Source organism: Ailuropoda melanoleuca, chromosome 8 (genome assembly GCF_002007445.2).
Source record: "Ailuropoda melanoleuca isolate Jingjing chromosome 8, ASM200744v2, whole genome shotgun sequence".
NCBI classification, from domain to species: Eukaryota; Metazoa; Chordata; class Mammalia; order Carnivora; family Ursidae; genus Ailuropoda; species Ailuropoda melanoleuca.
In genome coordinates, this window is record NC_048225.1 from 19,795,991 (window position 1) to 19,807,553 (window position 11,563).

Consider the following 11,563-nt stretch of genomic DNA (forward strand, 5'->3'; position numbering starts at 1 on the left):
CTTTCTGATGGCTGAGTAATATTCCATTTTATATAGATAGATAGATAGATAGATAGATAGATAGATAGATAAAGATATAGATATCTCACATCTTCTTTATCCATTCACCCATCGATGGACATCTCAGCTCTTTCCACAGTTTTGCTATTCTGGGCATTGCTGCTATATAAACACTGGAATGCAGGTGCCCCTTTGGATCACTACATTTGTATCCTTGGGGTAAATACCTAGTAGTGCGATTGCTGGGTCGTAGGGTAGCTCTATTTTTAACGTCTTAAGGAACCTCCATACAGTTTTCCAGAGTGGCTGTACCAGCTTGCATGCCCACCAACAGTGTAAGAGGGTTCCCCTTTCTCTGCATCCTTTCCAACATTTGTTGTTTCCTGACTTGTTAATTTTAGCCATTCTGACCAGTGTGAGGTGATATCTCATTGTGGTTTTGATTTGTATTTCCCCTGAAGCCGAGTGATATGGAGCATTTTTTCATGTGTCTGTTGGCCATTTGTATGGCTTCTTTGAAGAAATGTTTGTTCATGTCTTCTGCCCATTTCTTGACTGGATTATTTGGGCGGGGGGGGGGTCTTGAGTTTTATAAGGTCTTTTTTTTTTTTAGATTTTATTTATTTGACAGAGAGAGACAGCCAGCGAGAGAAGGAACACAGGCAGGGGAGTGGGAGAGGAAGAAGCAGGCTCCCAGCAGAGGAGCCTGATGTGGGGCTCGATCCCAGGACTCTGGGATCACACCCTGAGCCGAAGGCAGACGCTTAATGACTGAGCCACCCAGGTGCCCCAAGTTTTATAAGGTCTTTATAGATCTTCGATACTAGCCCTTTATCTGATATGTTGTTTGCGAATATCTTCTCCCATTCCATAGGTTGCCTTTTAGTTTTGCTGACTGTTTCCTTTGCTGTGCAGAAGCTTTTTATACTGATGAAGTCTTAATAGTTCATTTTTGCTTTTGTTTCCCTCCTTTGGAGACGTGCCTAGCAAGAAGTTGCTACAGCCAAGGTTGAAGAGGTTGCTGCCTGTGTTCTCCTCTAGGATTTTGATGGATTCCTGTCTCACATTTAGGTTTTTCATCCATTTTGAGTTTACCTTTATGTCGTTTAATAAAATGGTCCTGTTTCATTCTTTTACATGTGGATATCCAAATTTCCCAGCACCATTTGCTGAAGAGACTGTCCTTTTTCCATTGGATGTTGTTTCCTGCTTTGTCGAAGATCAGTTGACTATAGAGTTCTGGGTTCTCTATTCTGTTCTATTGATCTGTGTGTGTTTTTGTGCCAGTACCATACTGTCTTGATGATTACAGCTTTGTAATAGAGCTTGAAGTCTGGTATTCCGATGCCACCAGCTTTGGTTTTCTTTTTCAACATTCCTCTGGCTATTTGGGGTCTTTTCTAGTTCCATACACGTTTTAGGATTATTTGTTCCAGCCCTGCGAAGAATGTTGATGGTGTTTTGATAGGGATTGCCATGAACACGTAAAGTGCTCTGGGCAGCATAGACATTTTAACAATATTTATTCTTCCAATCCATGAGCATGGAATGTTTTTCCATTTCTTTGTGTCTCCCTCAATTTCTTCAGTAAGTATTCTGTAATTTTTAGAGTACAGATCCTTTACCTCTTTGGTTAGGTATATTCCTAGGTATCTCATGGTTTTTGGTGCAATCGTAAATGGGATCGACTCCTTAATTTCCCTTTCTTCTGTCTCGTTGTTGTAGAGAAATGCAACTGATTTCTGGCATTGATTTTTATATCCTTCCACTTTGCTGAATTCCTGTATGAGTTCTAGGAATTTTGGGGTGGAGTCTTTTGGGTTTTCCACATAAAGTATCATGTCATCTGTGAAGAGTGAGAGTTTGATGACTTCTTTTGAGGTATGTTCCCTCTATCCCTACACTGTTGAAAGTTTAATCAAGAAAGGATGCTGTGTTTTGTCAAATGCTTTTTCTGCATCAATTGAGAGGACCATATGGTTCTTGTCCTTTTTTTAAATAATGTGATGTATCACATTGATTGATTTGTGAATGTTGAACCACCCTTGCAACCCAGGAATAAATTCCACTTGGTCGTGGTAAATAATCCTTTTAATGTTCTGTTGGATTCTATTGGCTGGTATCTTGGTGAGAATTTTGGCATCCATATTCATCAGGGTTATTGATCTGTAATCCTCCTTTTTGGTGGGGTCTTTGTCTGGTTTTGGGATCAAGGTATGCTGGCCTCATAGAATGAGTTTGGAAGTTTTCCTTCCATTTCTGTTTTTTGAAGCAGCTTCATGAGAATATTATTTCTTCTTTGAATGTTTGGTAGAATTCCCCTGGGAAGCCATTGGGCCCTGGACTGATTTCTTTGTCCACAAAAAAACGTCTTGGAATGCAAGGACTCCTTCAGAGGCAAGGAAAAGCTTCATTGCACAGTGTGCAAACCGGGGAGACACAGCCTTGGGCTACAAACTGAAGTAGTTCTGTCAGGGAGGGATCAGGCTCGGGGTTTAAATAGGCAAAAACCTAGGGCAAGCTCTGTGCCCTTAATGGACATTGGTCAGACTCAGGTCCCAAGCTGCAAGTTTCAGGAGCAGAGTGGCAAGCAGGATACACAGCTTGCTATTTCTGGTAACAGTTTCAGGATGTGGCAGCCGCTGAAGAGCATGACAGGATGTGTTGCGAGGGATTTTTTTTTTTTTAATCTTGCTGAATTTTGTACAAGCTTGTCATCTCAGTCTGTGCTGACTGGTTTTGTTCCCGGTGGTCATTTGTCCTGATTAAAATTTTAGTTTTTCTCCCTTGACATGAGGGCACCCATCTTGTCTGTCAGCCATTACTGTCTAATTTATCGAGGCTTTTTGTTCTCATCTTCATCTTTCAGATACAGACATTGACTTGTCACTCAGTGATACAATTGTAATTACCATACTACCCTGACACTGTGTGGATTTGAGATGGGTATTTGTGCTTTCACACTCAGAGACTATTTGGGAATTGCACAGATGACAAGGAAATTTTATTTCTGAAGCAAAATACATCTCCAAGTACAAAATATGAAATATGCTGCTTGTTACCTATAGGATAGAGGTTCTCAAACCTAAGCACGCATCGGCATCACCTGGAGAGAGTGTTAAACCCAGATTGTTGGCCCCACCCCCCAAGGGTTTCTGATTTGGTGGGTCCTGGGTGAGGCCTGAGAGTTTGTATCCCTCACATGAAGCTAACGCTGCTGATCCAGGAAATACACTTGAAGAACCATTGCTGTAGGGTATTTGAGAAACATAAAGGTGTGAAAGTCCCAGATCTTGCCCCCTTTTTCCTCTCAACCTCATGATCTTTGAAACACCCAGAGGCTGGTCTTTCTCCCAGCAAACAGCAAGATGAAGGAAGGATTCATCAGGAAAGAGCCCAGGATTGCCCAGCTGACCCCAAGTGCTCAAAACTAGCTTCACCCAAAAGTCCAAGATGCAGCCTTTCATGGGCTCTTCTCTCCCATCCCCACAGGGCTCCCAAACACAGGAGAATGGCTGCAGAAAATCACTCTACAGTGACCGAGTTCATCCTCAGGGGATTGACAAATCAGCCAGAGCTCCAGCTCCCACTTTTCTTCCTCTTCCTTGGGATCTACTTGGTCACCATGATAGGGAACCTGGGCATGTTCACACTGATTTGCCTGAATCCTCAGCTTCACACCCCCATGTACTATTTCCTCAGCAATCTATCACTTGTGGATCTCTGCTATTCCTCTGTCATTACCCCGAAAATGTTGGTGAACTTTGTGTCAGAGAAGAACACCATCTCCTATGCAGGGTGCCTGTCACAGCTCTACTTCTTCATTGTGTTTGTCGTTGCCGAGTGTTACATGCTGACGGTGATGGCCTATGACCGCTATGTCGCCATCTGCAGCCCTTTGCTGTACAATGTCATCATGTGTCATCAAGTCCGCTTCCTGCTGGTGGCTGTGGTCTACGCCATGGGGCTCATTGGCTCAACAATAGAGACTGGCCTCATGTTAAAACTGTCCTATTGTGAGCTCTTCATCAGTCATTACTTCTGTGACATCCTCCCTCTCATGAAGCTTTCCTGCTCTAGCACCTATGATATTGAGATGACAGTCTTCTTTTTGGCTGGATTCAACATCGTAGTCACCAGTTTAACAGTCCTAATTTCCTACGTCTTCATCCTCTCCAGCATCCTCCGTATCAGCACCACAGAGGGCAGGTCCAAAGCCTTCAGCACCTGCAGCTCCCACCTTGCAGCTGTGGGGATGTTCTATGGATCTACTGCGTTCATGTACTTAAAACCCTCCACGGCTAGTTCCCTGGCCCAGGAGAACGTGGCCTCTGTGTTCTATACCACAGTGATCCCCATGCTGAACCCCCTGATCTACAGCTTGAGGAATAAGGAGATAAAGGCCACCATGCAGAAAACACTGAGGAGGAAGGTGTTTTGATGTAAATGCTATTCTTTCTCAATTTGAAAATTAAGTTGTTTTAAAACCAGAGGGAAGCCCCCGAATGCTTTTCCAACCATGATGGGAAATAGGCACTTGACTACATGGTTGGATGAATGCCTCCTCCCCTTCTTCCCTCTTCCTTCTCTCCCTCTCTGGACTCTCATTTCTGTTTGAAATCAAATGATTTCAAGTTCATGTTTTCTTTCACTTGAGATCCATTTTCTCTGTCCTGAATCCTTGGGTAAACATTTACTATCTTAACTGTAATTTAACATAAATTTTAAACTTTCAACATTGAGTTTGGAAGTCATCCATTGTTTTAGTACCTTCCCTACAGTAAATATTACTCAACCCAGTTCTTATTTTTTTTGTGCCGGGGTGTACACAGGACAAAGAGAGGTGAGTGTGAAAGTCACCAAGAAGTGAGACACAGCTCCTTGCTCATCCAGACACCCTCTCCTCTCTTCACGCCTCTCTACTTATTCCTGCCCAAGAACCTCTACATTATCCCTTTATGTAATTTCATGGTAGCAATAAAAATAGTAAGAGCCAGTCACATGTTTTGAGATGCTTACTCTGAGCCATGCAACTCCCCTAGATGCTTTATATGCATTGTTTCAAAGCTGCCTCACAACACGTAGGTACTGTTGCTATCCCCATCTCACAGATATGGAAACTTGGTTCAGTAACTTGCTAAGGTCACGTAGCTGGCAAACAAACCACACTGGGATCCAAATCTAACTCAGAGCCCACAGTCAACTCTCACACATTATCCCTTCACCTTTAGGCTGAAACTCCATTTGAACAGCCTTTTAAGCTTGACCTACTTATGCTTTTCCAGTTTCAGATATCTCCAAAAAATAATTTTTCAGGTCCCCACCTTTGATCACCTGCCCTAGCCTCTTTCACTTTGTAGACAACTTCTTCAAGATGACTAAGGAAAGATTACACTAGAGTGACCAACTTGACCCGGTTTGCTGGGCCCTTTCCCAGTGTTAGCACTGAAAGCCCTGTATCTCAGGAAATCTGTCAGTACCAGACAAAGCAGGAGGGTGGGTCACCCTAGGTTACGCATTGCTGCAAAATCTCTTGTCCTGCTTAAATAACCGATAGATCTGTCGGCCTCACTTGGTAAATCCATTCGCCATGGGACAAAGTTTCTCCCTGCTCCCCTTGCTTATAATGGTATCAAGGATAAAAGGGTTAGATTCCGCGGACTGACATAGGGCAAAGGATTTGTGGACATCCTCTTGTCATTTATACCTATTTTTGGTGTGCTATTGTATCAAGCAGTGGTTTATTATGGGAAACAGAAATAACTAGTTTTGTCAAGCAGAAAGGAATCTAATATGGGAAACTAGTTGCTTACAGATTTTTGGATGACTGGAGAAGGGGTGAGGTGGCGCCCAGAGTGACTCCACAGTAGACATGACCTAGGGGTCCTACTGCCCCTGTCCCTGCTGTCCCCATGAAAATTGCCTCTCACACTCATGAATAGTAGAACCTAGGTTAAGCATCACCTGGAAACCTGTCAGAAATGCAAATTTTTCAGGCCTATAGAATTAGTCACAATCTCTGCTGTAATAAACCCTCAGGTGATTCTGATCACAATGAAATGTGGGAATCCCCCTCCCACCACCTCTCCAGTGCCAATTAATTCACATCCCAGGGCTCCAGCTACCAGAGCATCTAGGTATGTAATTTTTAGTTTTTAACCTGACCAGAAGGAGAGTAGAATGGATATTGAAAGGGCCATTCCCAAGTGGCTACCCATTTTTTCCTGACCTTTCTCCAGAGATAAGATCGCTACCACTATAGAGGTCTGCTGGTTAGAAAAAAACGAAGGAAAATACTTGTTAGCTGAAGGTGAGAAACCATAAAGCCAAATAAATTGGTGAATTTCATTATGTCAAAAATTAGGATAGTTGTTCAGCAAAAGACACAGGGGATGGAGTTAATAGAAATAGAATGGAAGACGATATCTAACTAGCATATATTAGAAACGCAGGCAAACCAGCAAGAAGAAAAACATCAACAGAAAAAATGGGCAAGGTATATACAACAAACACATTACACGACAAAACCTGAAGGACCGCCAAGCATGTGAAGAGATGCTTAAACCAATTACTAATCAGAGCAGTCCAAATTAAAACAATGAGCTCTCTCTTTACACCCACCACTGGGTACGTAAAAGCACAGGCTGTGGCAGAGACTTGGCAGCAGTGAGAAGCAGAGGATTAGCTATGGAAAATAGAGCCTAGAACTCGAGGGCTGTGTGAGATCTACAACACATTATTTATGTATATAAAATAACATGCACACAAACCAGAAAAAAAAACACATTTAAAGAAAAAATAAAATATACATTAAGTAGGTTAGAATGGTTACCCAGAGAGAGAAGACGCATGGAAGTAGGGAGTGGGGAAATGAGAAACAGAAATAAAAGTTCCTTTTTCTAGACTCACCCCCCCAGGTGCATACCAGTCAACATGCCCCAAGAGCCCTAGCTCAGAGCTGGCCCCTGAACTGCTGAATGGGGAGACAGGCAGGCCCACCTTCAGTATCTGTGAGGCCTGGAGAAAGATTCTCTAAATATTGGAAATTAAAAATCAAGCTAACAGAGTGTTAAATATTTTCTTCTTCCTACCTTGACAAATATACCTTTGCAACAAGCTAAAATGCCAGGTTCAAATTTAGAAATCTCAGAATGCTAAGAATTCTGCACCAGAATGTGATATTAAAGGAAGGCTCTGCCTGGTCTCCAGCCCCCTGCCCACAGCCACAGCATGCTCCCTCCACGTCTCACCACCACATCTGGCCCCCTCCACAAGGGGCCTCATGAAGACACATTGATGGATATCCTCGTGTCCAAGCTCCATCCATATCCCCTGTGTGCAGCCATCCCCTGGTCATCCCTTTGGTCTAGGGGCGAACAACCAGCTTGAGGTCTATTTGAGGAGATGGACCTTGGGAAGAGCCTTATAAGCAGGTAAAGGGTATTTGAGCAGGGAATTCTGGTATTCCAACATTGAGAGCAAGTCCAGAATGAGGTACAGATGTTCTGGCTGAGCACATCCCCTTAGATCTCTTCATTCTGTGGGGAGGAGCACAGCCAGAGAAGGGCCAGGGTTGGAACACCTCTCACCAAGTCTACAAAGCTGTTAGGGAGGGAGGTGACCCTTGCCCATGTGTCTGCCCATAGCTGCTTCTCTCCCCGACTGGCAAGTCCTACAGTTGAGATAAGTTTGTCCTTCCTATCACACTTTACAAAGCATCTTTTTTTTAGAGTGAATTCAAATTTATATGTAGGAAACTATTCTTTATGAGAAAGCATATTAAGTTGGAGATAACTTTAATTTCAGCTTTCTCAGGGTTTTTTCTACTTGTTATGGGTGTGGCATAGAGTTTTCTTAAAAAGAGAGGAAGGCTATGTGAGTGCATAAGCTTCTTACTTATTTTTCATGCCATTAGAGATAGAAGGAGTGTTTACACAAGGAATATCTCTCTCATGTGTTCTCTGAGAAGAACACTCAGCCTAAAATCCCCAAAGGGTCTTTTTCTTTTTTTGCCTGTGGTTAATAATACAGTATCGTATACTTAAAAGTTTGCTAAGACGATAAATCTCCTGTTGTGTTCTTGTCACAAAAAAAATGTTTTCACATAGGAGACAGAAGGAGACTTTTGTAGGCGATGCATGTGTTCATGGCACTGAATGTGGTGATGGTGGTCATGGATGTACACTTCTCTACAGGCTCATCAAGTTGTATACATTCAATACATTCAGTACAGCATTTTGCATGTCAATCACACCTCAATAAAGTGCTTTTCTTTAAAATGGCATCTTAACGGTCAACAGCAATCAATACTTACCATCTTGTGAGATCATCTTATTTAGTGTTTACAAATAAGAAAAATAGGGGGCACCTGGGTGGCTCAGTTGTTTGGGCATCCAACTCTTGATTTCGGCTCAGGTCATGATCTTGGGGTCATGGGGTCATGGGGTCATGGGATGGAGCCCCATTGGACTCCGCACTCCGTGGGAAGTCTGCTTCTCACCCTCTCCCTCTGCCCTTCCCCAACTCACACTCACACGTGCCCTCTCTCTTTCAAATAAATAAATAAATCTTAAAAAAACATAAGACAAGAAAAATAGGGCTGAGTGAGTTGTCCAAAGTGTGGAAAAAACAAAGACCACCAAATGAGAACAAACAAAGGCTATTTATTCAGAGCTTTCCATAATGAGGAGCCAGCCACTGTCGCTTGCCTTTGGTAAAGAGACTCGTAAGGAGGCCAGGGAGTGAAAAAACAAAAAAAAGGGAAGGGCATCAGTGGGGTTCTAATTGGAGGTTGGCATGGGGAAGCTGGAGGCTAGCTAACTAGAGGTGGGCTCGCTCTGTGGTTGGTGGGGGGAACGTATTTGGCTTTCTCTGGTCCAGAGTTGGAACAGAGGGCAGAAATCAGCAAAGCTGGCAGTCAACAGCTGAATGCTGACCATTCTGGGCTAATTATTGCAGAGGCTGTGGCTAGGCTTCACAGGCTGGTTGCTGCACAGGTTCTGTGTAAGAATTCTATTTTTACACAAGGTCTGGCCATTATGTGTTTGTGTATTCCGTTCCTCAAAAGTTACACAGCAAAAACTGATACTATGGTCCCCGGTCTTTGGACAGCAGCTTTCGAAGTTCATGCTTTTGCACTTCTGTACCCTGCTATGCAGCCCAGAGCTTTTCAGAAGGCTCTGAAGTAGTTGAAACAGCTTGGGAAACACCCAAGGCAAGGGTGTGGAAAGGATAGTCTTAAGCGTCAAATGCACCGCAGTTTGGGATAGGAACCACAGTCCAGAGCTAAAACCTTCATTAGGAAAAAGAAGAAAATGCAGTTATAATCATCCCTAGCAGAGTCCTGGGGTTACATGTTCGTTCTGAACCGCAAAATAAGAAACTTCAACACATTTAAGCAAATTCCGCTCAAATCCCACACCAATTACGGAGGGTCGCTGGCCCAATGCCTCCCTTTCCCTATTGCCATGCTGAAAATTCCTTTGTGAGGGTTTAGCACAAAGTTGTGCAGCTCCACCAGCTCAGAGGCAGCTCAGGGTAAGCAGGCTGGCACCAGGCCCAGATGAAGTTGGATCCTCTTCCAGCAAAGACTCTCTCAAGGCTAAGCTTCCCTCTTAATTACCGGAGGCCTGGACAGTTAGAGAAGCATCTCCTGCTCCTAGCATAGATAACTGCTTAGAGCCAGCTGCTTGACACCGTCCTGTCCTCACCCTGCCTGTCCTGGGATCCCTCCTGCTGTCTCTGCCTCCCCACCCCACCCCACCCCCCAGCAGTATCTTGTGGCTTCTACACACAGCTGTAGGGCATGCTGTCTTAAGCCTTGGTGGCCAATGGAGAGTCACGTTCATAGCCTTGGGCTTCCTCCTGCCACTGATGTCCCTGGCCCAGGAGTTCCCCTCCAGTATGTTGCTGCCACCACATAATGCAGTAGGAATCTCCACCACCTTATTTCCTGTCTTCGCGTGGAATTTAGAGTAAGACAGCTCCAAGTGTGACGCTTACCTTGACCAAGTTTCATTACTTGGGGCTGGGCTGAAAGCAATGAAGCAAGTGCTTAGGCACCAGTAAATCAGGACACCAAATGATTTTAGAAAACATCTCCACAATCTCCCAGTTTAAAATTAAAAAAGCCAGAAACTTTAATTTCAGAATAGAGGTAATTTTTGCTTCATTTCAAATATTAAAATTATATTTTGAATTTCATGTGGCTGAGGGAGAGTGGGCACCCCCATCGTTTCATGGCCTGAGACTGAAACTGAAATGTAACTGAAATATGTCATTGACTGATAGAGGAGTGGGTCTCAAACTTCGGCCTGCATCAGGATGACCTAGGAGGCTTAGGAAGACAACGTGCAGGGCTGTACTCCAGAGCCTCTGAATACTAGCTCTGGGGCAAGGATTGAGAACCTGTATTTCTAAAAAGTTCCCAGGTGATACTGATGTTGCTAAGTTGGGGTACACAATTTGAGGAACACTGTTTTAGTTAAAAGGTGTCTATGGAAGCCACTTTATCAGTCTGTACACCTTTTAGGCTTGTTGGTTTCACCAGGAAGTTCTCCAGCCTCTTTATTTAAGGTTGGGTTGGGATGGGCAAGGAATATGCCCATGAGACTGGCTGCCAGCATGCTAAAAACCCAGCAATGGAAAGAGCATCAGGATGTCACAATTTGGTACGTAAGATATTGGTAGTGTTTCCATTTTACAGGTAAGGTAAACTGAGGTTAACAAAAGTGAAATAATTAGTTTAAGCTCAGGAGTTAGTAACTTAGGGGTTAGCAAACACACAAGTGCACATCTCAGCAGTACATCTCAAAAGATCGTGCTCTTTTTTAAGACACCGCGTCCTTATTTATGTTAAGACTGGAAATTCATGTATACAGCCACATGGGCTCAAAGTGATAATTGTCACCTAGATGCTCAGAGAAACGTAGACCTTGTAGCAGCATCAGAGAGCGCAAACAGCATGGGCTTTGTTGTCAGGCTGACCTGAGTGCAAATTCTGATGCCTTCATTTACTGTCGAAACAAAAGGTGCCCCACTGGATTCTTCTCCCATAGAGAAAAGGTGTTGCCAGTGCCAACCAGCTGGGAGATAAGTGGAGTCTCATCCAGGAAATCAACACTGTATGAAGAGGGGCATAGGTGGAAAAAGAGAGAGCACCTGGCATCCCTTCCTCAGTTTGGACTTCAAGAAGTAGACAGGTCAAATGTGATCCTGCATAGTGAGGGCCAAGGGAGGCCTCTGACACAGGAGCTGGGGTGTGGACACCTCTGTGGGACTCCTGAAGCTGATAATGATTAAACAACAGCTCATAAGATGTATTCTGTTCACATGCTTCATGCTGATTTCCCTTCTGCCATCCCCTAGCCTCAAGGACAGTCATGTTGGAACCCTCTGGCCTTGTCTCAAGAGGCACCATAGGGCAGCAAGGTTGTGGTCATTTGTCCGGTGATGAGGAGAAGCAGCGGCCCTCTGAGGCCGGCATGCTGGTGGGTGGACAGCAGAGAGAAGGGACAGGGAAATCTCCAGGACAGGGTCTGAGTCACTTGGTGCAATCACCTCT

At 44.0% G+C, this 11,563-nt stretch overlaps 1 protein-coding gene across 1 annotated transcript; it reads left to right on the forward strand.

The window, feature by feature from the left end:
* Window positions 1-3,508: 3,508 nt before the first annotated feature.
* Window positions 3,509-4,441, forward strand: LOC100468610 (olfactory receptor 8A1). The gene has a single exon (XM_019804619.1). The coding sequence runs from the start codon at window positions 3,512-3,514 to the stop codon at window positions 4,439-4,441; it is 930 nt and encodes a 309-aa protein (XP_019660178.1). The 5' UTR covers window positions 3,509-3,511.
* The last annotated feature ends 7,122 nt before the right edge of the window (window positions 4,442-11,563 follow it).

Coding starts and splice junctions, on each gene's coding strand:
- LOC100468610 (XM_019804619.1), top strand. CDS start 3,512: ATGGCTGCAGAAAATCACTCTACAGTGACCGAGTTCATCCTCAGGGGA.